Source organism: Phycodurus eques, chromosome 2 (genome assembly GCF_024500275.1).
Source record: "Phycodurus eques isolate BA_2022a chromosome 2, UOR_Pequ_1.1, whole genome shotgun sequence".
NCBI lineage: Eukaryota > Metazoa > Chordata > Actinopteri > Syngnathiformes > Syngnathidae > Phycodurus > Phycodurus eques.
This window is the reverse complement of record NC_084526.1, coordinates 25,541,226-25,568,604: the sequence shown is the minus strand read 5'-3', so window position 1 is coordinate 25,568,604 and position 27,379 is coordinate 25,541,226. Positions and strand designations below refer to the sequence as shown.

The 27,379-nt window shown below is 41.4% G+C and overlaps 1 protein-coding gene across 1 annotated transcript in view; it reads left to right on the top strand.

Moving 5' to 3' along the window:
* slc6a5 (solute carrier family 6 member 5) overlaps positions 1-25,480 on the top strand; it is a 31,308-nt gene extending 5,828 nt beyond the window's left edge. Inside the window, 12 exon segments of the mRNA XM_061670101.1 lie at positions 2,950-3,100; positions 3,626-3,671; positions 3,674-3,760; positions 6,933-7,067; positions 7,178-7,281; positions 11,502-11,626; positions 11,738-11,850; positions 13,758-13,889; positions 14,006-14,105; positions 17,014-17,114; positions 21,173-21,340; positions 22,799-25,480. Of these exon segments, the coding sequence (XP_061526085.1) occupies positions 2,950-3,100; positions 3,626-3,671; positions 3,674-3,760; positions 6,933-7,067; positions 7,178-7,281; positions 11,502-11,626; positions 11,738-11,850; positions 13,758-13,889; positions 14,006-14,105; positions 17,014-17,114; positions 21,173-21,340; positions 22,799-22,951 (1,415 nt within the window). The 3' untranslated portion in view covers positions 22,952-25,480.
* Positions 25,481-27,379: the final 1,899 nt, after the last annotated feature.

Sequence of the window (27,379 nt, the reverse complement as noted above, 5' to 3'; positions counted from 1 at the left end):
ATAAGCGGTGTGGAAAATGAATGAATGAATGAATTATCCAACCCAATCTGAACGTGCGAGCACATTTTTAAACTGTTAGGTTTTGTCACTCCTCATCAGAAGTGGCAAAAGTATTCAGATTACATACTTGAAGCTGAATTTGCGGTTTAAAAAAATACACTTTTTGTCTTATATTTTAAGACTGTCTCTATGACCTGACAGCAAAATGTTAGGAAAATGAGCGTTTGAGAAATCATGGGGCCTAGCAGCGTAGCGCAAAAGGAGATTATCCTGTTGTTTCTTGACCGGATTATTTAACTCCGGTTCAGAACCAAAGTTTAAAAGAAGGTATTGGACCACTCACTTATAATAAAGGGTAGAAATCTATTGCGGCAGGTGGTGTCCTATACGCAGACGGACGCATGGCTGCATGAGCTTGGGAAAACCATCGCGTAACCTTTCTTATATTTTTCCGTTGATTGTACATTCCCAAAAGTAGAAAACCGTAAACCGGCAACATTTCGTGTAACGTTGGCACTCGCGGTGAGTGAGGTGGGAGCCATAGGCGAGGGGAACGCAGGTCCCTTCTTCATTCCTCCAGCGGCTCATCACGGTCACCTCGCCGGCCGAGGAGCACTTAGAGAGCACGACAAGCCGCTGTCTTTCTGCTTCTTCGTTGAGTGAGGTCAAGGCGTTTCTTCGTGCAGACATGCATGGTGGCTGGGCAGGGGCGGGACCGAGATGCTGCCTTTAAGTACGAGGCGCAGTCAAAACGTAATGAGCCCAATTACATGTAAAGGATTTTTTTTCAGAAACTTTCACTGTAGTTTAAATACTTCTTTGAAGGTTTATCTTAAAAGAAAAAGTTTTGTTGAAGCCTGTTCTGTTCCTGTCATTTTGGAAATGATGTCATCATTGGATCCCTACATGTCAGAAGCAGAAAGCTGTGATTGAATTTCTTCCTTAAAGAAGGTTGCAAAATGTCTATGGGGAAGCTACAATAGGCTACAGCACAGTCAAAAACTGGGTGTGTCGGATCAAAAGCGAAGAACAAGAGCCTGCGTTACGTGACTTCCCTAGTTTCACTTACAAAAGGGATTCTAACTCGATCATTTTAAAATGTTCATAATATATATATATTTGTGTATTTCCAGATGAAATATTAAGCGAAGGAGCAGCAAGACCATCTTCATCAGATAATCCTGGGAATAGTACTAGGCACTAATCCGAAAATCTCTTTTGCTGACATCACCATATCAATCATTGATGACATAACCAGAACTCCATTCAAATTTTGCAACCTTTTCAAATTAAGTGGTGGTTCCCCTTCCAAAGCAAGAATTCAATCACAGCTCTCTGCTTCTGGCGGGCATCCAACGATGACCTCATTTCCAAAATGGCTGACAAGCTAAAACAAAACAAACCTTCAAACAAGTATTTAAACAATACAAACTGGCAACATTTCTGAATAAAATCAAATTATAAGTAAGTTAAATGAAACGGGGCTCATTAGTTCTTGACTACCCCTCGTCGAAGTCAAAACATGGTGCGTGTTGTTGTTTAAGCGATCGTTCGTATACTATCACAACAACACGTTTCCATAACGTTGGTATCACGTGAACTGAGTAACAAAAAAAAAAAAACATTTTTGGAACCAACAAGATCAAACAATTCTCTGAAGGCTATGGATGGGGGAACATATTACTTGTCCGAATCTGTTGTTGTCATCGTTAATGCTCCCTGGTTCATGTTCTTTCATTTTGCTGCTGTCCTTATTTTTCTGCCTTTTAAGACCCCAAGATCTCAATCAAGATTTCAGTTTACCTCTTTCTACACTGGAAAAAAAAAAAAAAAAAGTACTTTTGGTATTTTTGGTTGCACATGGTTAAAATGTGGTAAACTGACCTAATTTCCCCCCTTTTCCTCAAATAATCAAATGTTTGTTTAACACACTTCAATCATGTGAAACCGACGTGCAGTAATGCCTCCTCCATCACTCATTATGTTCCTGGCAACCCCTGTGATAAGTGAAATCTGCGATATAGAAATATCGCATTTAAGTACACCCTAGGCATGTTTTTATGGCTTGATTCCCCCCCCCCCCAGTCTCAAAACAATACAGACAACATTTAAACACACAATATACTGTATTGAGAGAGCGAGCGCAAAACAAACAAAAATATTGTATAAGCAGTATAAAAAAAATAAAAGAGCCAACAACAAAATCAGCTACATTGCGTGACCGCGAAGCGTCAATTGCTATATAGTGGGAGTTTACTGTACAGCTTTGAAGTAAATACAAAGGACTTTTTAAAAAAAATCAGTATTTAGGTCTTTTTAAAAAAAATTTATTGGCGTCATCGTCCAAGGAGCTTGAAAGAAAGTATCAAGCCTATGTAGAAAGTAAGGAGGCAAAAGTACAGATATGTTTTCAAATATGAAGTAAAAGTAAAAAGTACTCAAGTAAAAAACTCACTCAAGTACAGACATCCGGAAATCCAAGTGTTTGGACTTTTGAGTTCATATTTAGTAAAATATTTGTACTTTGCCCACCACTGCAAGTGTTTCGCACCAACCACTTTATTATGCGGTGCTATCTTATCCAATATAAATGTGTGACGTCTGTCTGTCTGTCTGTCTGTCCATCCATCCATCCATCCATCCATCGCCACCGATGTATAGTGACGGGCAGAACAATGAAATGTTCCTCCACGGGATGGCGGCAGGTTGAATTTACCAGTGTATCTACCAGTGTTGCCATTCATACAAACACAATAATTTGATAATGTGTTCAACCAAACAGGTGCAGATTTTACACTGAGTGAGTGAGTAAGTAGTTTGTGACTAAATTGAGACTACTTTTTGTGCCATTTTTGTTTCGTGGTTTGCTGTGAGATGTTCCTAATGTGAAATATATGCTTTGGTTCAATGAAGGTAATTAATCTGTATATTGGCTGCTTCTCGGAACAGACTCCTGCATCTTGCGGGACAGGAACTTCACCTCGATCAAGAACTCCTCTTTTTGTTTGTCTGCCCACACTGTTGGAAACCTGAGCAAACTATTAAACATGGCAGTGGAAGGCGGAAAGACGTATGTCAGCCCCAGTGAGGAGTACTTCAAGTGAGTGAGGCTTCTAGCTGGTGAGAAAAAATAATGTAATCTATGCAAATGTATGTTTTATGACATGCATCCTTTAAAGCTGCTATTTCTCAGGATTTCATGTTAACATACTGTATCAAATACCACATTTTTCTCTCTCCAATTGGATGTAAACTGTAAAGATTTATTTTCTTTTGTGTCCTTTACAAAAGCAAAATACTTGAATTCTAGTATAAAACAAACTGTGCGAGTGTGCGGTCTTTCCTAAATGAGAATCAAGATCTGTAAAATCTGCCTTTATAACGTTAGTAATGTTGAGTTTTAATTGACACTCTTTATATTGTAGAGTGCAGTACTGAACTGGATCATATGGTGTCTTAATATTTAGGTTACCTCATTTAGTTCCATGATAGGAGCATGTGATGTTTTATTTTCTTATCAAAAATTGTCCCAACAACGTCATGCTAAAAATATAGCAACATAACATTGTACAGTATTCAAAGTATATTTTTGTTGTGTGTTGGTGTTTGATGATGACTCCTGCAGGTACAATGTGCTGCACATCTCCAAAGGCATCGAATACCCAGGGAGACAGTTCGCTGGCCTCTGGCAGGCTGTCTGTTTCTGGCCTGGGTCATTGTCTACGCCTCTTTGGCCAAGGGAATCAAGACATCAGGAAAGGTAATGTTAACTAGAGAAAACAAACAAACAAGAATGCCTCGAACTGTTTTGAAAGAAAAGCATCAAACAAAAACATGTGGTCCCCCATGTATAGCGTTACTATTAGTTTTGACGGAATGCCAATGATCTTAAAGATGCTGTTTTACCCCTAAAACAACTACACCTAAATGGATTGTAATTATTTTTTTTAAGCTACATAGCTTAAACTGAGTTAAAATGGACTCCACGCACCTCCCATATAAAACAGTGGAAATGTCGTATCTCCCAGCTGATTGCCAAAACGAAGTAATGATAATACTAATAAAAAAAAGTGAATCTATATATGTTTGCGATTTAAAAGTTTAATAAAAATAGTGTTTTATGGGTTGAAATATGAGACATTGGTTTAAACGTCAACGTTTGAGCACGTTCATTAATCTTATACTGCCCTCTTGTGGAGATAATGATGCCATGCAGCCGCCTCCTCAAAACGTAATCATAAGTGCTTTGCAGACTTTTATATATTGTATAAACAGATACTGTAATTATTATTATTATTATCATTTTTATTATCTCTGAGTGGCAAGGCTTAGCCCTATTTTGGTATTTTTCAGGGTCTAAAAAGTTCGATCAAATTTCAGAAGAAGTCAAGGGCTCAGCCCACTCACACTCGATCGAGGCTCGCTCCTCGTCACCATTAAAATATCATTTGTGGTGGTGGCTCTGTGATTAAGCTGTATGCACTGTTTTTAAAATTGAGACCACCACATAGGAAACAACTTTTCATCTCATAACAATTGTCAATTTTCAAGAGTTGGTGCTTCAAAATGAGATTCTCTTAATTATGAGACCTCTGTTGTTTATTTGTACTTCTCTCGAAAAGATTTCCGAGTTTTACAGGGTATTTGTCACATTAAAGGTGAAAAACGTTTACCCTCCTGATAAGCAAAATTCCACGGATTAGCTATAGTAAGACTTGCCAGTTGATTACTATGGGACTCATCTACAGCAACTTGTTTATGCAGTCACAATTGAGAGGTGTGTGCAGCTCCCAATCGGTCATTACTATCAATTTCTGCAAACAGAAAGCTAGCATAGTAGGAATTAAGAGGATTTGTGCTGTCTTTTCTCTTAACCTTGTAACCATGGGCACACCGTTGTAAATTCTATTTCGTTTTTAGAATCAGAATCATCTTTATTTGCCAAGTATGTCCAAAAAAACGCACAAGGAATTTGTCTCCGGGCGTTGGAGGAGACATAAAGACATTGAGAAAAACAGTCACTGAGCAATAAAGGGTTGCTAATTATCTGGTAATGCCTGTACGATTTTTGTATATTTTTTTTTTGGACAATGTTGCAAAAAGATCCTCTAGCACTTAGAGCAGTTCGAATGACTAGCCTCGCAATAGTCCGGTGCAATGACAATTGTGCAAAGGGCGCCGAGACTTCAAGGAATGTATGCAGTTTAAAGTGCAATAATCTGGGACAATGTTGATGGTGCAAATGTTGCAGATACGCCTCAGTTAGTGTGCAAATGGGGAAGATGCTACTCAGTCATGAGTGGCCAGTATTGGTCAACAACAGATATGCAAATAGTGCAGCGTGGCGAGACTACTACAGTGAGTGGACGAGTAATGTATAATTGGCCTGACAGAAATGTGACAACAAAGAATTGGCAGCATGTTGCAATGAAATTCGAGGTTAGCTGTTTTTGAAGTTGATTGCAAGAGGGAAGAAGCTGTTGGAATGTCTGCTAGTTCTAGTTTGCGTTGATCGGTAACGCCTACCTGAGGGAAGGAGCTGGAAGAGCTGGTGACCGGGATGTGGAGGGTCCGAGAGGATTTTACACGCTCTTGTCTTAGTTCTGGCCGTGTGCAAGTCCTCAAGGGTGGGCAGGGGGGTACCGACAATCTTTTCAGTGGTTTTGATTGTCCGTTGCAGTCGGAGTTTGTCCTTTTTTGTAGCAGCACCAAACCAGAGTGGACTGATTCAATGACCGCTGTGTAGAACTGGTGGGTACTCTGAACTGCTGTTTGGTGCGTAGGCACAAACAACAGTTAGGACCCGTCTCCCCACCCAAAGGGGGAGGGAGGCTACCCTCTCGTCCACTGGGTTAAACGCCAACATCCAGGCACCGAGTCGGATGGGAATAAGTATACCCACACCTGCTTGGCACCTCTCACTGTGGGCAACTCCAGAGGGGAAAAGAGTCCAACCCCTCTCAAAGAGGACTGGTACTGGAGCCCAAGCTGTGTGTGGAGGTGAGCCTGACTATATCTAGTCAGAACTGGTCTACCGCACACCGCAGGCTCCTTCCCTGCCAGAGAGGTGACATTCCAGGTTCCTAGAGCCAGCTTCTGCAGCCGGGGATTGGACCGCCAAGCTGCCCGCCTTTGGCCACCACCCAGCTCACTACGCACCCGACCTCTTTGGCCCCTCCCACAGGTGGTGAGCCTATGGGAAGGGGGACCCACGTTGCCTCTTCGGGATGTGCCCAGCCCCATGGGTGTAGACCCGGCTTAGAGCCCCACCTCCTGGCCTGGCTCCAGATGGGGGCCCTGGGGAACCGCGTCCGGGCAAGGGAACCCTAGGTCCATTCATTTGTTTACCATCATAAGGGGTCTATGAGCCGTACTTTGTCTGGTCCCTCACCTAGGACCTGCTTGCCATGGGTGTACCTACCAGGGGCGTAAAGCCCCAGACAACTTAGCTCCAAGAATCATCTGGACACGCAAACCCCTCCACCACGATAAGGGGGAGGGGGGAATAAACAGTTGTCTGCAATAAATTCAATCAATCATAATCTGTTTATCATTCATTAACATTCATAAGGTGTGAATAAATTTATTTTTTTAGTGTTATGATTTGTTAAAAAAAAATATATATTTTTTTACCACTCCAATATACTACATGTTGCGACTGGAGCAAGATTGCATGACTTGACTTCCCACTTGGTTAAACAAGTAATGACTTGACTCGACTTGCTTGAAATTTAGTGGCGACTCGACCTGACTTGCTTGACTTTTCCCGCAGTGACTTGGCACTTGCTTCAGACTCGAAGGTTGTGACTTCAGACTTGCTTTTGACTTGCACATATGACTTACTCACACATCTGCCATACAGTATACAGTATTGTACTGTTTTTCAATCTTTTGACCATCTTGTTTTCCCTATATGTCTCTCCTTGTGAAAGGTGGTGTATTTCACAGCCACTTTTCCCTACGTGGTGCTGGTGATCCTGTTGATCAGAGGCGTGACCCTCCCCGGGGCTGCTGATGGTGTTCTCTACTTCATCACACCAAAGTGGGAGAAACTTATGGACGGGAAGGTGCATGACGCTGCCCTGTTTTCACTCAGTGCTTGACCTATTTCACCTGATGCTTTCTCAAAGGTTGGATTCTCCTTCCTGCTTCTAACATGGAGTATGTCCTCTATTAGGTGTGGAAAGATGCAGCCACTCAGATCTTTTTCTCTCTGTCTGCTGCTTGGGGAGGCCTGATAACACTCTCGTCCTACAATAAGTTCCACAATAACTGCTACAGGTAAACACACAAAAGGTAAACTATGCTTCTGGGAAATAACTTCAAACTTTCACCATGGTGACGCACTTGTTAGGATGACAGAAGCCTTCAATGCAAAATATGGGTGCTCTACACCATTTGAAATAGCAAAATGTTCTCATTAGGACGAGACACGTGTTTTTATGCTTATTTATGTTGCTATATTTTATTTTTTCTTTTTTTTAACAAATACAAACTCCACTTGAAAATACGGGTCTATCTGTGTTTATTTATTTTCTCCAGACAGGTACTTTGAAGCCCTTTACATAAAAAGTTTTGACCACGAGATATATGTATGTGGTTTTAACCAGAGGTGGATCACGTCGCCAAATATTGTACTCAAGTAACAGTATTGTCACTTTAGAATAATGTGACTCAAAAAGTAAAAAGTAGTCCTCAAGATCAAGTCAGTAGTAGTGGGTAACTAGTGAATAACTTCTGATTTATTTTTAAATCAGAGTGAGAGTCAAATAAAATATAACTAAAATATAAATTTGCAAATTCAGATATTGCTGAACCATATCACTTAATCTAAAACATAATAAATCAAATATTTTTAAAATAAAATCTTTGTAAAATAACAAAGGCAAGAAATTGTCTTATAATATATTGTGCTGTAGGCTCACCAGGCAGAATACAAAAACAGGAACAAGGCTGCAGTAGATATAAAAAGTGTACACACCCCTGTTAAAATGCCAGGGTTTTGTGTTGTAAAAGAATTTTGACCAGGATAAATCATTTTCAAACTTTTTCCACCAGTAATGTGACCCAGAATTTGTACAACTCAACTGATTTATCTTTGTATCTTTGTGAGGGGAGGTGAAAAGACTGAAATAAACTTGAATGTGATTGACTTGGACTTGACATTAAACTTGCTGCCTTATTGGCCAGGTCACCATTGCAAAAGAGATGTTCTGTTTTAACTGGTCTTTAAATAAAATTAAAAAATCTGGTTGCACAAGGATGCTCTCTCGTCCTATAACTGGCATGTGGCTGTGTTCATACTTAAGGGATCACATTCAAACTCGTGTTCAATGGGAGTCAACACACAACTGCCCCCATTTAAAATTTTAAGTGGAAAACAACACCTGCATAGGGCCTTACAGAAACATAATTTGCTTTGTCCACTGAAATGACTGAATGAAGAAGCTGTTTGCAGACCAAAGTGTGTGTGTGTGTGAGAGTGCGAGAGAGCCAAGAGAGCGCTTTCTCAAGTTAGAACTGGGCTGAAATATCAAGTTTGGGCATTGACAAAACTGCGCTAAACTGTGTTTTTCGTAGTCTGTAATGTAAACATGAGTCACGGGCGGCTGTCATGACTCACTTGGATTGGCCCGCGAAGCCCAATAAAAGACTTAGTGTGCGGACATGTGACTTTCTTGTGTTATTTAATTGGTGAATTTGAGTCACGGTGGTAATCACGGGGGATTGGAGCAATGGGGACCGATACAGAAGGTGGAAAGTCTAAAAATAGATCACGCACGCAATTATTGATAAATCAAATTAAGCGAGTGGCATGTAGATTATTGAAACAGGAAAAGTACCGTTTCTTCTTAACATAAATACTCGAGTAAAAGTAAAAAGTATTCTTCATTAAAACTAATCTGACAAGTACAATTTATCCAAAATGTTACTGGAGTAAATGTAACAGAGTAAATGTAGTGTGTTGGGACGTTGTGTTAAACATAAATCAAAACAAGATTACAATGATTTGCAAATCATGTTCAACCTATATTTAATTGAATACACTACAAAGAAAGATATGTAATGTTCAAACTGATCAACTTTATTGTTTTTACCAATAACTTAAGTTGAGGAATGCTCAAACACCTATTTGGAACATCCCACAGGTGAACAGGCTAATTGGGAACAGGTTGGTGCCATGATTGGGTATAAAAGGAGCTTCCCTGAATTGCCCAGGTCATTTACAAGCAAAGATGGGGCGAGGTTCACCTCTTTGTGAACAAGTGCGTGAGAAAATAGTCGGAACAGTTTAAGGACAATGTTCCTCAACGTACAATTGCAGGGAATTTAGTGATTTCATCTACTACGGTCCATAATATCATCTAAAGGTTCAGAGAATCTAGAAAAATCACTGCATGTAAGCGGCAAGGCCGAAAACCAACATTGAATGCCCGTGACACTCGATCCCCCAGGCGGCACTGCATAAAAAACTGACATCACTGTGTAAAGGATATCACCACATGGGCCCAGGAACACTTCAGAAAACCAATGCCAGTAAATACAGTTCGGCGCTACATCCGTAATTTATCAACAACCCCCAGAAACGCCGCCAGCTTCTCTGGGCCAGAGCTCATCTAAGATGGACTGATGCAAAGTGGAAAAGTGAGTCCAAATTTCAAATTGTTTTTTGGAAATTGTGGACGTCGTGCCCTCCGGGCCAAAGAGGAAAAGAACCATCTGGACAAAGTTCAAATGCCAGCATCTGTGATGGTATGGGGCTGTGTTAGTGCCAATGGCATGGGTGGCTTCTTAGTAAAAGTGGGTACTAGACTGGCCTGCCTGCAGTCCTCCCTTTGAAAATGTGCATTATGAAGCGTAAACAGCTGAAGCTGTACATCAAGCAAGAATGGGAAAGAATTCCACCTCCAAAGCTTCAAGTGTCCTCAGTTCCCAAACGTTTATTGAATGTTGTTAAAAGAAAAGGTGATGTAACATAGTGGTAAACATGACCCTGTCCAGCTGTTTTGGAACGTGTTACAGCATGATTATTTGCTTCAATAAAATTATCATTTTAACCTTAAATATATTCTTTGTAGTGTTATTTGATTAAATATAGGTTGAGCATGATTTGCAAATCATTGTATTGTTTTTTTGTCATTGGAATTGGTTTTGTACATAACTAATATGTATAATGCGATAACAGATCTTTGTTACTTGTTAGTACCCCAGTCTTCGCCGTGTGATTGGCGGATTGACTTAGCAGCAAGGCTGAAAACCAACATTGAATGCCCGTGACCTTGATCCCTCAGACGGCACTGCCATCAAAAACCGACAATGTGTAAAGGATATCACCACATGGGCAGGAACACTTCAGAAAACCAAAACCAATGTCAGTAAATCAGTCATCCGTAAGGAGTCCACATTTCAAATTGGTCTTGGAAATTGTGGACGTGTCCGGGTCAAAGAGGAACCATCCAGACTGTTATGGATGCAAAGTTGAAAAAGCCAGCATCTGTGATAATGAGGCTAGGTTAGAGGATAGGACCCAAGTTTCCAAAAAGGTTTAATAGACGGGCATAGGTCGGTACACAGGCAGGTAATCCAAGAAAGGCAACAGTATCCAAAAACATTAGGCAAAGAGGCGAGGTCGATAATCGGAACAGGGTCGAGTCTTACTGGAACGCGACAAGGTACAACGAACTGGCAACGAGAGGGAATGAGACACGAGGTTAAATACAAGGGGTAATTAGGGTGAACGAGGCACAGATGGTGGAGAGATCACAGGGGCAGGTGTGTGAAACGGGAGGACAAAACCCGGAACACACACGACAGGTTAGTGCAAATGGCATGGGTAACTTACACATCTGTGACTGCACCATTAATGCTGAAGGGTACATACAGGTTTTGGAGAAACATGCTGCCATCCAAGCAACGTTTGGACGCACCTGCTTATTTCATCAAGACATCGTAAAATAGTGCGGGTACTAGACTGGCCTGCAGGCCTGTCTCCCATTGAAAATGTGTGGCACATTATTAAGTGTAAAATACGACAACAGACACTGGACTGTTGGAACAGCTGAAACTACCTCAAGCAAGAATGGGAAATAATTCCACCTCCAAAGCGTCAGTGTCCTCAGTTCCCAAACATACATTGAATGTTGTTAAAAGGAAAGGTGATGTAGCACAGTGGTAAACATGACCCTGTCCCAGCTTTTTTGGAACTAAGTTAATGATTATTTGCTAAAACAGTTTGAACGAAATATCTTGTCTTTGTAGTGTACAAAGTTTATGTAGTGTATTCAATTACATGATTTGCAAATCAATGTTTATTTAACACAACGTCCAAACTTCATTTGAATTGGGGTTGGAATAAGGAAAAGGTCCTGTAATATTTCACTTCTGAAATTCCTTTTCTGCTTGTGTTGGTTTTAGTGACTTGGTATGTGGAAATTTTGCAGTCAGTAAAGCGGAAACTTTCCAAAGAAAGATCCGGTTCTCTCTTCTTTCTTTCCCTGCAGGGACACCATGATAGTGGTGTGTACCAACAGTGCCACCAGTATATTTGCTGGCTTCGTCATCTTTTCTGTGATTGGTTTCATGGCACATGAGTTGGATGTGCCAATTGATAAGGTGGCAGATGAAGGTAGGAAACTGGCTGGCTGGTATTACTCACTGCAACTCACCTGGACAAATAGACACATTGTGTGCAGTTTCATATTTATACGCGTGTGTGTGTGCGCGTGCACGACTCTAGGTCCAGGCATAGCATTCGTGGTGTATCCAGAGGCTCTGACCAGACTTCCTCTGTCTCCATTCTGGGCTATCATCTTCTTTCTCATGCTCCTGACTCTTGGCCTGGATACCATGGTAACTATTTGTATGTGTATTTCTGCATAGTCAAATCGAGAGACTTTTTACACTGGCTGTGGAGATTTGTGGCTTTTTAATGACACTTAGTGTGTAACACCACCTCGTGCACTATGAGGATGACAACTACTAAAAAAAGAAATAAATATTCTTAATTAAATTTTATTTAAAACAACTCAATGTTGACTGTCACCAAAACTCAGCTGGCATAGGCTAGCTCACATGTGACCCTAACATGAAGAAACATTACAGAACTTCTTTTGAAGCCTTTAGTTAATTATGGAATCCTGAGTCATGAAGACTCTCAATGTTACATTACAGTACACTCTGGGACTCAGTGATTCAAGGAGTTCAAAGAGCCATTCAGACGGTCCAATAAAAGGCACTTCAGCTGACTTACAAATGGGCCCATGCTACAATATCGCATGTTGTGGCAAACAATAATAGATGGCAGCAGTATCATTTTTATGTTTAAGAAATGGCTGCAGAACCAACCACTATGAAGGCTTATATAATAGAAAAACCAGTAATGTTTGTGATTCATTATATAACTTTGCAGTTGAAAAGTTTTGCCTATTTAGTACACACAACAATGGGGTCAGCAGATGCTTGGATTTTTTTATTTCCTGGTCTCAACACATTTCTGATTGGTGAAGCCACTTGTTGGTTGGCAAGAGTTCACTGGGCAGAGATCCAATTAAATTTATGCCAGCCATGCCCAATAGGCTGGATTGCAGAGTCTTGAGTGTGCACCCTGGAAAGCAGACAAAAATGCACAAACAGCATAAATTTAATGGCCAAGTCACCCTCCTGCTGCCAAAATGCTTACACAATTAGCCATTTATGCTCCCCACTGGGACAGATCTTGGATGAAGTGCTCTGCAACTCTCCAAGAAGCAGAAGGGCATCTGTGTGATTGGAGTGAAAAAAGTTGATGTTTTAGATGAAACAAGACCAAATGATAGCTAGTAAAACGCAATTCAAGGACATTTATTACAACAACGAAATTGGGTTGTTGTTTCCAGTGACGTAGATCCAATCTGTCGATTTCATATCACTAAAGGGAGCATTGCAAACTCCACAGTCAAAATTGTTAGTATTTTTTTATTACATATATTATTTCAAAGTGTCCAAGTGAATCACAGTGCGAGCGTCCAAATTGCCATCAATCCTGAGCAAACAATTCCAGATAGAACACGGCCACCTTCATATGTTGAGAAGAGGACACAGCAGCACACAAATCAACAGGAAGAGCAAATGATGTTACTACTTTGTTCAGGCAGCGGTGGGTCGGAAGAAGCCAAAAAAGCATTTTGACTCTAATCGACTAGGGATGTTGACAGAAAAATAGTTTCAGGAGCTCAGGGGGAGAGAGGCCAAAGGAGGTAGGTAGGTTGGTGCCACAGGGTTCTTTTTTAATCGTATCTTTACTCATGCACATGTCGTCTGCATGTTTGTGTATTCATCCTCTGCTCCTAGGATGCTTTTTTTAACCATCTTGTTTTAAGATGACAAAGTCTCCCTGTGGCAATCTAAACCCGTTGCCTTGATTTGTTTTTCAATCTGTTCCTGCTCAGAATTGAGTCATTCATTCATTCATTTATTTATTTTCCATACCGCTTATCGTCACTATGGTCGCGGGCATGCTGGAGCCTCTCCCAGCTGACTTTGGGTGAGAGGCGAGCTACACCCTGAACTGGTTGCTAGCCAATCACGGGGCAAAATTGGGACACACACACACACATTGGAACATGGTGAAAATGTTAATTGGATTAAGTGAAAATTGATTTGATACAGAATTGCATCATCATTTGAAGCTCTGATTCATCGTGTGCTATCTTGCAATGTTTTGTTCTCAAGCAGTGTGTCCATCTTCCCCCTGCGCTTTCTTTTTCTGCCTTTCTTAGTTTGCAACCATTGAGACCATTGTGACCTCTGTGTCGGACGAGTTCCCCAAATACTTGAGGAAGCACAAACCTGTCGTCACACTGGTCTGCTGCCTCGCCTTTTTCCTCCTGGGATTTCCCATGATCACAGAGGTATGATGCAATTCAAATCCTGCAAAACAATTTTTGCTCAAATGTGCTTTCTTAATTTGGTTTTACGTGACCCATTTAATATGAAAGTTGCAATGATGTCTGTGTGTGTTTGATAGAATGGCATGTACATGCTACAGTTGGTGGACACTTATGCAGCCTCCTACTCCTTGGTCATCATTGCCATTTTTGAGCTAGTGGGGATTTCTTATCTGTATGGTGAGTACAGCAACTCTTGGTCTTTTGCCTCTTCCACTGAGCTACCCCCTTTTTTTTTTCAAATTTACTGGCATCATGAAAGGTCACCCAATTTAGAAGGGTATGGTTGGGTTCAATGAAGACAGTTTGTACCTTCCGGGGTGATAACATCAGCGTTAACAATGCATTTTTATGCATAATTCCAGGAAGATGTTTTTTGCCCAGACATTCATTCAATCATTCATTTTCCGTCCTGCTTATCCTCACTAGGGTCGCCGGGGTGCTAGCTCTGACTCGGGGCGTGAGAAGGGTTACACCCCGAACTTCGCCAACCAATTGAAGGCAAAAAATAAAAAGTTTTGATTCATGCATTGTCAAAACCCCCAATATCTACTTTTCTAACACAATTACTGGGACATCAGGCCATTTTACCTTAAAATATTGAATTCCATCCATTCATCCATGTTCTGTACCAATTATCCTCACTAGGGCCGTGGGCGTGCTGGCGGCGATCTCAGCCAACTCTGGGCGATAGCCAGGGTACAACCTGAACTGGTCGCCAGCCAATCGCAGGGCACATATAGACAAACAACCATTCACACTCACATTCACACCTACGGACAATTCATCAGTCTTCAATTAATGCACGTTTTTGGGATGTTGGAGGAAACCGGAGTACCCGGAGAAAACCCACGCAGGCACGCAGAGAACATGCAAACTCCACACAGGCGAGGCCGGATTTGAACCCGGGTCCTCAGAACTGTGAGGCAGATGTGCTAAACAGTTGGTCACTGTGCCGTCCAATATTTAATTTATGCAATAAAATAGGCGGCACGGTTGAGAACTGAGGCAGATGTGCTAAACAGTTGGTCACTGTGCCGTCCAATATTTAATTTATGCAATAAAATAGGCGGCACGGTTGATGACTGGTTAGAGCGTCTGCCTCACAGTTCTGAGGACCGGGGTTCAAATCCCGGCCCCGCCTGTGTGGAATTTGCATGTTCACCCCGTGCCTGCGTGGGTTCGGTTTCCCGAAAACATGCAGGGTAGGTTGATGACAACTTTAAATTGCCCGTAGGTGTGAATATGAATTGTCGTTTGTTCATATGTGCGATTGGCTGGCAACCAATTCAGGGTGTACCCCGCCTCCTTGCGATTGGCTGGCAACCAGTTCAGGGTGTACCCCGGCTCCTGCCCGATGGTAGCTGGGATAGGCTCCAGCACGCCCGCGACCCTAGTGAGGAGAAGCGGCTCAGAAAATGGATGGATGGATGGTGATCTGAAACTAATCCACCTCCATCACAGGCTCACATATTCAAGCTTTTAGTTTCTTTCTTGGCAGGAAGCTGAAATTGTCTTTTGGTGGGATAAACATGAAATGCCTATCTGGTGGGATACACACACATCGTTTAGCATCGTAATCGATTTTAAAACCCCAAAGATCTATCCATCCATCCATCAATTTTCTTTCCCACTTATCCTCACTGGGGTCACGAACATGCTGGAGCCTGTCCCAGCTATCTTCAGGCGAGAGGCGGGGTACACCCTGAACTGGTCGCCAGCCAATCCCAGTGCACATATAAACAAACAACCACTCACCTTCACACCTACGGGCAATTTAAAGTCTTCAATCAACCTACCACACATGTTTTTGGGATGTGGGAGGAAACCAGAGAACCCAGAGAAAACCACACAGGCACGGGGAGAACATGCAATCTCGGGGCCGGGATTTGAATCCCGGTCTGAAGTGTGTACTTACTGCTTAGATCTTGTGGAGTGTCCTCGAGATGACCAACACAGTACACCAGACACTGGGAGGCAGCATGGGTGCTACAAGGCATCGTCCCTGCCAGAAAATACAAATAGAAGAAAAAATAGAAGCTAGGCTAACTTTTAACTTATCTGGTGGTAACTACACTGTTGTCGCAAAGCTGGTCTCCTTGTCATTTTGTATTGTGGTGTATGATCCAGGACACACGCTACTCAACAAAACAACTCACTCCTTTTTCTGGTGCCCAGCAACACACTTCCTAATGGGCTATCATTCCGTTTTCACGTCAGTCATGCAGTGGGTGGCTCGGTCCAACTCAGTGTTGACCACACACAAGGATTTGTGATGGTAAATATTGAACAGGTTTCCTGTTGCACCAAAGCAAGGCTGACATTGACAAATGGAGCCACAGTCTGCTGTGTTGTTGTCATGCAGTTCTCACGGGAGATCCCATTTTCTTGCGGAGCTCATCGATTCCCACTCATTTATTTCTGTCTTAGTTTTTCTGTCCATTTGCCGTCTTTCTTAATTCCAGTCGAAAGTGCTGTTTATAGCTATTTTGTTTTCCATTGCCCATTTTTTGTTATCACAACAACAATCACTCTCACTCTCAAAAGCGCCCAGACCAGCATACAATTTGGAGACATTTGACAATTGGGCCTTAGATCGGAGGAGAGGATGAGGCCTGATTGTCGGTATGTGTCCAGTTCGCATTTGGGGAGTCTTAACTAAGGAAAGTAAAAAATAAAATCTTAAAATGTTTAGTCAAAATCAGTACTTGGCTTTAGAGACTTGAAATCAGGACCTGATACTTGTGGAGGGTGTTATTCTCCTCCCAGCCATTAGATGTCTCCGTTGTAAAGCCAAGCTTGCACACATTCACTACAGCTCAGAGGAAAACTGTTCACATCCAGTTTGCCTGGCCATCAGATAGCATGTCACATTGACTGCCTGTTTGTGCCACTCAGCATCATTTTTCAGAGAGGAATGAGGAATGAAGCCACCTGCTCCATCCTCCTCCTATGGGAAGTCAGAGATTGATGATGCTCCCTGGCTTGAAATTTGTCCGTCTCGTGTAAGAGACCTTTTAAACCCTGGTTTTGTGACTTTATGCAATTTCTACTCTTCTTTCATTTGTTCATTTCCCCCCCTACGCAGGGCTGCAAAGGTTTTGCGAGGATATCGAAATGATGATTGGTTTTCAGCCCAATAGCTTCTGGAGACTCTGCTGGGCCTTTGTAACACCAACCATTCTGACGGTCTGTTTCACACGCACACACGCCTCAAAAGTGTCCATTTTATTGCCTTTCAATGTTCCATTTCCCCTGTAATGCTAAAATGCAAAGTGGAGTTTACAACTCCTATCATGTCACTAAGTCTAAAATATTTTTTTTGATAGCATATTTAAATAAGTGTGACATCATTGTGGTGCTTTTTATTTTGTTTAGAATGTTTAGAATTCAGAATCAGGTTTTTTGCAAACTTGTATTTGGTCTTTTGAAATTGCATCCATCCATTTATCTATCCACCCATCCATTTTGTTCTTCCTTAGGTTAAGGTCCCAGCTAAGCTAGAGAATGGCCGATACTATTTTTCTGTTTAATTACTGTATGTATATAAATTGTGTATGGTATTTGAATACTAGCTCCAATGCAGCCCTATGGCACCACGAGACACTGCAAATTGTAAACCGGTCCCAAGCCCGGATAAATCCAGAGGGTTGCATCAGGAAGGGCATCTGGCTTACAACGTTGCCAAAAAATATGAGCATTCATCTAAAGAATTCCATACTGGATTGGTTGTGGCCCGGGTCAACAACGTCAGCCACCAGCGCCGTTAACCTACAGAGCGCCGATGGAAATTCAGCTACTGTGGAATTACAGCTACGTTTCTCCATGATAATTAGGAGAAACGTTGATTTATTATGTGTCCAGGAGAGCAGGTGGAAAGGTAAGGTTCTAGAAGTTTAGGGATAGGGTTCAAATTATTTTACCATGGGGTAGATGGGAAGAAAAATGGAGTAGGGGTTATTTTAAAGGAAGAGTTAACAAAGACAGTCTTGGAGGTGAAAAGGGTATCAGATGGAGTGATGAGACTGAAACTTGAAATTGAATGTATAATGTCATTAGCGGCTATGCCCCACAGGTAAAATGTGACCTAGAGGTGAAAGAGAAATTCTGGACGGCGCTAGACAAAATAGTTCTGAGCATCCCAGACAAAGTGTCGTGTAATGGACATGTTGGTGGAGGAGGATAAAGAAGTGATGGGTAAATTTGGCATCCAGGAAAGGAATTTGGAGGGACAGATGGTGGTAGACTTTTGCAAAAAGGGTGGAAATGGCTGTATTGAACACTTTGTTTCAGAAGAGGCAGGACCATAGGGTGACCTACTCGGAGGTAGAAGCACACAGTTGGATTATATCTTGTGCAGCCGATTTAATCTGAAGGAGGTTACTGACTAAGGTAGTGGTGTGTAAAATGACTCTGGTGGTGGGGATGAATATTAAGAAGACAAAGGCAGAGCAGAGAACCATGTGGTGGAAGCTGAGAAAGGATGAGTGTTGTGCGGCTTTTCGGGAAGAGGTGAGACAGGCTCTCGGGACAGGAGGAGCTTCCAGAAGATTGGACCACGACAGCCAAGGGGATCAGAGAGACAGTCAGAAGAGTACTTTGTGTATCGTCTGGTAAGAAACGGGAGAAGGAGACTTAGTGGTGGAACCTCAAAGTACAGGAAATCATACAAGGAAAGGTTAGCTAAGAAGTGGGACACTGAAGAGGACTGCATGCCATTGGCCAACATACAGAACATATATTGGTAAACAAAGCGGGTCTGACGACGACAAATGGAGCCACAGTCGGCTGGATGGTCATCATGGGAGATCCCATTTTCTTGGGGAGGTCATCGATTCATACTAATTGATTTCTGTCCTTGTTCTTATTGCTGTTTATAGTTATTTTTTTCTTAACTGCCCATTCTTTAGCACACATTTTTGTCATCTATCCTTGTTTCTATATACAGGCTGATTGAAAACTCCCCATTTTTAAGTACTTCTAATTTATTTCTGAACTATTTGAAAAATATGACAACATGTGAATAAATTCAGGATTTTAAAATAGGGGAGTTGCTTTTCAATCACCCTGTATATGAATACATGGAACAGAGCCTTTTGTGGCCAAGTTATTAGTTCAGGATCCTTTTATGGTGCCTGTAGTAGCCCAAATTTTTGGGCCTTTTTGTAGAACAACACAGCTGGACAGTACCTTTCTTGTCAGGGAATTCACAATGCATGGAAAGCAGGGGTGTGAAGTTAATGCCCAGCACTCAATTCTGTTGATTTAAAAAAAATAAAATAGAAAAAGTGGTATAAATATGCGATTCAGTTTCTCTGATTAAGCTACTGACAGTGACAACATAACTCTCAAATTGTCAAGGTTTGAGTTTTTTTAGGTGTTTGAGGCAAGGAAGTAGAGGATCCAAATGCAGGGAAGCAGGGAGGCAAGGCGGGAGTGCTGGAATTTCCCAAAAAGATTTATTTACAAAACCAAAAAAGGCAACCAAGGACAATTGAGGCAAAAAGTCCAAAATCTAAACAAAGTAACAACAAAACACAAAGAGGAGACACATGACAGGACTAAGGAGACATGACGACACATAACAATTGACTTACGACATTCGACAAAGCAGCAACACAGACTGAAAGAAAGCAGGCAACTAAATACAAACAAATTGACGAGCCAACGAGGAACACCTGGACAAAACACGAGTGGCTGGAGGGAGCTGATTGGTCGACACAAGGTAGACGGTTGACGAGAACAAGTGGATAATAACTAAATGAGCACACAAGAAATGAACTACATGGGACACAGGAAAACATGAAAAAGTAAATATAATCTAAAAACACAAACACAGACCATGACAGATTATAAATACAAACGTCATTTAGAGCCATTTATTTACAGAATAAAAGTCAAAACAAAAAAGATCAAGACACCAAAAATTCCAAAACAAAACAAATATATTTCAACAAAACATTACTTATGTTTTAACTTTCACCCAAAATTTTTTTTGGGTGGAATAACCATGATTTGCTATCACAGGTTTATGAGCCATGGCATGCTCGCCACCAGTCTGTCACAATGCTGCTGGGTGACTTTATGCCACTGCGAATGGATGGTGACCAGTTCAGGGTGTACCCTGCCTCTCGCCCGAAGATAGCTGGGATAGGCTCCAGCACGCCCGCGACCCTAGTGAGGATAAGCAGTACAGTAAATGATTGTGGAGATCTGAAAACACTGGAACCTTTGGGGTATTTTAACCATTTTTCATTACCTGCAAAATAAATGGTAATTCATTTTATCCATCCATCCATTACCTGAGCCGCTTATCCTCACAAGGGTCACGGGAGTGCTGGAGCCTATCCCAGCTATCATCATGCAGGAGGTGGGGTACACCCTGAACTGGTTGCCAGCCAATCGCAGACTTCATTTTATTCAAACATAATAAATAAAAAATCAGAAAGAATTTGAGAGAGAAAGTGGTCTCCTGCTTGGCTGGCTTCTGTGTAACAAAGACACAACCGACTCATGTGATCTTTGTGCAAGGGAGAACATCCATCCATCCATCCATCCATCCATCCATTTTCTGAGCCGCTTCTCCTCACTCGGGTCGCGGGCGTGCTGAGCCTATCCCAGCTATCATCGGGCAGGAGGCGGGGTACATCCTGAACTGGTTGCCAGCCAATCGCAGGGCACATACAAACAAAAACATTCACATTCACACCTATGGGCAATTAGTAATCACCAAAACATTATTACCATTACACAACAAATTGATAACTAGTTTTGAAATCAGAAGACAAGGATAATAGTATTGTTTTTTTGAAATCAGAAGACAAGGATAATAGTAAATAGTTTCAAAAGTCCAACAAATTGGAAGTTGACGAGTGCCCTGGAAAAAAAATTTGACCTCAAGAGATTTCACTCTATTTCAAAATGTAATTTCAATCAACTCAAATAGTAATGCTAGTTTAAAGGGGGAAGGAAGTTCCTGTAGAAGAAGGGTTTGGTAACATAAAAATGCAATATCTCAACATTGTTTATTATTATGAAAATTTGGGTACAGATTTGAGCAAACATTTGATGAGCATGATTTGCTTTCACGGGCCATATAAAATGGACCTTGAGTTTGACTCCTATGTTGTATGTATTTTTAAAATTAAATTTTGCCTTGAAATGGCTTTTGTGAAATCACTTTTTGTTGTTGCTGCAATGGCAAGATAATATAAACATGCATTTTGTTGATTTGTTAATCCATGCAGGGCATCTTGATTCTGAGTCTTACTCAGTGGAGTGTGATGACATATGAGAACTACACCTACCCCACCTGGTCTATGGTGATGGCATGGCTAATGGTTTTCTGTTCTGTTATCTGGATCCCCATCATGTTTGCCATCAAGATGTACCTCGCTCCTGGCACCTTAATTGAGGTAATCATGAGATACGCACTGTTGGCAAATCAGCAATCTCATCCTCATCAGCAGCAAAAACGTGCTGCCTGCTGAGTGTTCAAATAGACTTTTTTTGTTAAAGGTCCCTTTTAAGTACTGTTGAATATGTAATTAGATTTTTTTCCCACAACCTGTGTTGTTCCTCCAGTAGCTGTAACAGCAGCCTGAATTTGTTGTTGTTAGGTGTCACATCATAAAACTTTATGAAATATACATACACATAAACATTTTTAACATTTATAAAATACCATTAAAAATAGCTAACTGCTGTAATTTGACCTAAACAATAAAATGCGTATTCGTAATTTGGTGACATGAAACAAACATGTTGACAAATATGAGGGGGAGGAGAGACAACTTTGCACAGCTCACTTTGCAGTTTACATTCCATAATTCTACTTTTATTATTATTTGCTTAAAGGTGAAGTTTGCAGTTTAAAAAAAAACCTTTTTGTCATATGCAGTATGTTAAAATTGTCTGATGATCTGATCATATCATTAAAATGATCTTTTGAAAAATCATCTCCGTCTGGCCACATTTTATGCCTCTAATTTAATTTGAACAGAGATTGTAGCGACAGAAGGTGTGACCGAGGTGTGTTGTCAATCATTTGCACATGCACATGCAGCCTCTCGCAAAAGGAGACTATTATCGTTTCTTGGGTAGATTATTTAAAAGAAGAAATTGGACAGCTCTTGAGACAAATCAAGGATAAACATATGTAACAGTGGTGTCCTGTATGCGGATGGCTGCATGGCTGGGCTTGGAAAACCTCTGCCAACATCACAGTTCTCACCGGGTCAGTTGATCACTTCTTTTATATTTTTATTGTACATCCCTCCATCCATCCATCCATTTCCTGTACCGCTTATCCTCACTAGTGTCACGGGCGTGCTGGAGCCTATCCCAGCTATCTTCGGGCGAGAGGCGTGGTACCCCCTGAACTGGTCGCCAGCCAATCGCAGGGCACATACATACAAACATTCACACTCACATTCACACCTACGGGCTTAAGAGTTTTCAACTAATCTACCATGCATGTTTTGGGGATGTGGGAGGAAACGGAGTGCCCGGAGAAAACCCACGCAGGCACGGGGAGAACATGCAAACTCCACACAGGCGGGCCCGGGATTGAACCCTTGTCCTCAGAAGTGTGAGGCAGACGCTCTAACCAGTCGGTCACCGTGCCGCCTTTGCGTCCAGTTGTAAAGAATAAATTCCTGCACATAGCTTTTTTTGGGGGGGATGTTTGGGGTGAATACTTGCAGAGAAGCAGAGAGCGGGGCACAATGAGACCTCGTTGAGTGGCTCAGTTTTTCTACGTAATTGGAACATACAGTATACCAGGAGAATTGGGACACGGGTTGACAAACACAAGTGAGTATCTACTTTTGTGAGAAGGAATAATGCAGCAACATATGTCTGTCCTTCTGCAGCGTCTGAAGCTGGTTTGCTCCCCTCAGCCAGACTGGGGTCCCTTCCTGATGAAGCACCGTGGAGAACGCTACAAGAACATGATCGACCCACTGGGAACCAGCTCCCTTGGCCTCAAATTGCCCCCTACGGACTTCCAGCTCAGTGCCCTTTAGTAACAGTAGCCCCAGGAGAGCTCTAACCTTGGGTGGGGGTGCGAGGGAGAGGAACCCTTTTCTTCCCCACCTTCCCTCTGCCTCTTTCCCACAATGTGCTTCACCGCCTTCTCCCTTTGCCTTCCTCCTCCTCGTCTTAATTTGGGAATAGTCACCTTCTCCCCCTCCTTCCTCTTCTACTTCCCTACTCACGCTTGTTTCAGGGAGGAGGGGCTGCCCCGGTGGAATCCTCTCCACTACTGCTGCTTTGTGCTCAGTTGCTGGTCTCTCATTGTCTCCCACTCATGACTACTGATTTCACCACCACCTTCGGTGGGACTGATTCCTTGTGACCAATTCTCATAAATGGACAGAGCTGCAATCTGCAATAACTCCTCCCGATCAAGTCATATGTGTATGTGGGGGGGTGTGTGGGAAAAAGCACAAGCAGACACAAGAAAATAGTCTTCAGTGACAGTGAGAATGGCTCAAAAAGCTTGGCAAGTTTGGGGCATCCATATTGCCAGTGCAAAAGACTGCCCCTTAATATTTACAAAAACAGTATGTGGTTCTAATTTTACTTTTCATCCCAGCATTGTGTATTCATAGTAGCCAAGTGGAGAATAGAAAATCAGGAATTTGTGCCTCCTTGGTCCGTGTAGAGCAGTCAATGCATTGTGATCTCCTTTCATTAGATAGACTTTGGCCTTGGATGAGACTGCAGTTTTATATGCTTGGGTCGATATTTCTCTCTGAACCCCAGGGACTCTTTGTGAGAGCCTCTCTTTCCTCAATTAAATCATCTTGTATGTATTATCTCTGTAAAATGTAAATCATCCCAATCCAACATTTAGTTGAAAATATAGTAGACAGTATATATTGCAGTAGGCTATTGTATGTGTTGTGACTTTAATAGCAATTTGTGAAAACACAATGTGCATTGCAGTAATAGCCTCACCCACAGAATAAGATGATATATATATATATATATGTGGATATAGATGAATATATCTTTTGAGCAGAGGAGAGCGCTGGCACGACAGATTGAATGTGTGCGTGTTGTCTTTGTATATGTACAAAGTGTTGGTTTTGTGTGTATTGTCACGTCTCACAACACTCACAGCAGCTGTTAAATGTGATAGGCCAGAAAAAGGATTCTCATTTCCTGGAGTTGTTTTGTCTGTTTGCAATATACAGGTAGCTGGAGACCTCTTTGCAGTTTCGAATGCTTCTCGCTTCTCTGTATGTCCTCTTGAAAATAGGGTCTCAGGTATTCACGCCATCAAACGACTGCTTGTTGGAAGGGGATTTGGTGGGATTCGCATACGCTATAAGATATTCTATAAAATCCAGTCTGGTTACCGCTTCCTTTTTTCTGAACAAATTATAAGCTATAAAGAGTATGTAAATGTATCATAAATGTAGCTGATAGGCACACGTTGCTGTCTCTGTAAATATAAACTGGGAAAAATGAACTTGAACAAATTATATTGAGATTGTGAAACCCAAACAATGCACATTGTGAATGTATGGTCACACATGAGTCTGATGGTGAATAGCATTGTGAATGTATGGTCACACATGAGTCTGATTGGTGAATACAGAGTTGCTTTTATTGAGCGCATGTTCTCTGCAGACAACGCCTGATATGTATTATAATGGGTAAAAGGGCCACATTAATGTGTACATCTGCTTTTGTTTTGAGGGGAAAAAGGCACTAAATCCACATAGCTTCATGAAATATGACATTAATAGGCTTGCATGTGCAGTTGTGTTGCTCACCTCAATGTCCATGTGTAGTAACTTCTCACTAATATATGTCAATGCATGATAAATGAGCTTTCTCTTTACATGAAACTGAAATGATCAGAGGTTGAAGAAACAATATTTACTTGATAATTTGAACTAATCAATGAATTACATAAATAACTTTGCCTGCAAGTCAACCTTTGGCAGTAACCAAAGAAAAATATAAATGTAAAGAAAGAAAAGATCATTTGTGTGTAGGAGGTTTAGCTACTGCCATACATGTTCCATGCAGTATATCTTGGTGTTTGCCAATATGTTACAAAACATCTTCAGGTAACCATTGGCCTTATAGATGTCTCATAATAGTACAAATAGTATGTATTTCAGATAATATCACCACAGAAAAGCTTGTCTGTCTCATGGTAAAAGTAGTCCTATCGTCAGTTGTGTCAGTTTGGCACTTTACTGTGACCTATGACTGCGTAGGTTAAAATTCTAATTACTTGAGTAATGTCATACATTTCTGTTGTGTTCGCTGTGAGGCACAGCTGCCGATGGATATAGATCAGAGTATATATATATATATAAAATAGAATTGGTGTAAGATAAAAAGAATATAATATAAAATATGTGTGTGAAATGCATTTATTTTCACTTGTCATCAATCTTTGAGGCCCTACCTCAATTTTGTATTTATGTATAAAAATGCAGTTGGATAATAACTTTACCAATAATATATCGCTATTATACCATGTAATGTATACCCTATGATGAATAAACGTTGTTTCCTTTCATTTCTATTTTCTTGTTTAGAACGATATTCAGTAAATAATATGGGATGAGCCTACCCTGAAACTGTCATCCAACAGCACATCTGAAGGGTTCAACAAAGCATTTTAGAAAATTGTGATGAAAGGTGTGAACCATCCTGCAGGACGGCGCTACAGTATGCGCGACTATTGCCCAATAGCTTACATTTTTATTCTAAAACGTCTGAGCTGCCCAGCCCACCAGGACAGAATCTGAACGAGGTTTTTGGTGTAAAAACGATTCCAAAAAGCTAGTTTCAAAAGAATTTGAGCATTTCACCATTTAAGAATGGGGTCCTGTCAAAACAGGTGAATCGCCAAGCAGTGGTGATTGGGAGTGTACATTCACTTACATTTAAAGAGTAATTTGGCCTGACTGCCAATTAACAAACCACCTTTCCCACCACATAAACTGGAAAAGATATGAAAGGCAATAATATGTCACCTAATTTTAACTAAACACTTAATATATCTAGTAAAATGGAGGTTAATTGTAGAACTTTTCCTTGTTTGTGAATATGAGTGAATGGTTGTCTATATGTGACCTTTGGTTAGGCTGGCGACTCCTGGCGACTAGTCCAGGGTGTACTCCGCATCTCGCCTGAATTCAGTTGTGTAAGTGGTATACTAAATGGTTGCATGGATGTTACATTTCGATTCAACCAATGCAAACAAAAGTTGGAGCAATATATTCATGCAAAATAAAATGTCTATGCATCTGTCTCAACAGAGAGCATTATTGTCTGTTGGAATTTCTCCATTAAATGGAACAGCCTTTAGTTTGGACAGAAGAAGTAGGCATGACTGCTTTTTCCAATAACGTGAGGACAATGCCACATAATGGGCTAAGCCTAAGCAAAGTCAGTAATGTCATCTTTAAATAAAAGAGCCCCAAGACTGGCCCGAGTCGGACAGAGCCCAGGTTCCACAGGGACAGCTTGCTCAGGTGGCTCTTGCAGATGCCCGACCGGTGGTACAGGTCGCACATCGGTAAAAGGAGGCAGTTGGCATGGCAACGTGATCCTTCAGCCAGAAAGTGGAAAGTGGCCGGTCCAAGTTGGCTGCTGTTCGGCATTGGAGCTCAGTTCGTGTGTAATGCCCAGCACCGCAAACCTCCAGTACTAAAAGGTTTTCAATTTTCAATTGGGATACTGGATCCTGGATGTTCTGATAAAAGCACTGACGCATGGTTATTGTGGCCTTCTGGTATGTTCAAAATAAATTGCCAATGCCCGCCTTTCTGAAAACAATGGTATTCAGTTTGATTGGCATAGGTGAAGTTTATGTATCATCTACATTGGATCATAATGATGTGTTTCTAATAGTTTTCCGCATCTCATGGGTCTGCAAGAGTATAATCCGTTTCCCTCCGCCGCTGTTCACTATACAATAGATCGGCAAACACCACATAATACTAAGGCACATTGCATAGAGAGCTATGAAAAAAGGCTTGTACATTTATATCGTTGACTTTATATGGCCAAGCAGTGTGTGCCATTTGGGCATTCATATCCATGGCCCGAACCCAGTAAAACTGGTTTGTAAGATATTAAAGGGGAATAAATTTCACCAGTTGGGGTCAGCAATGATACAGGAACGAGTGTTACCAAGTCTTGAGTTGTTAAATTAGGATGTGTGGCCCATCAATCGGAGGTAGTCTGACTTCCTTTTACCGCCCATTGGTTATTATTAGATTTAATCTCTAATATATTATTAATAGGCCTACTGGTGTTTCCAGACTAATCGTGTCAACCCCATATTACTGTAATTAAAAACTATACATTTTGTACTTCCCTCATAAACAGCATGATCAGATATTTGATCACTCTTCTGGCTACAATGATCAACTGATTATCCTTTTTGTGAATTCTATTGATTTTGAACATGTCCA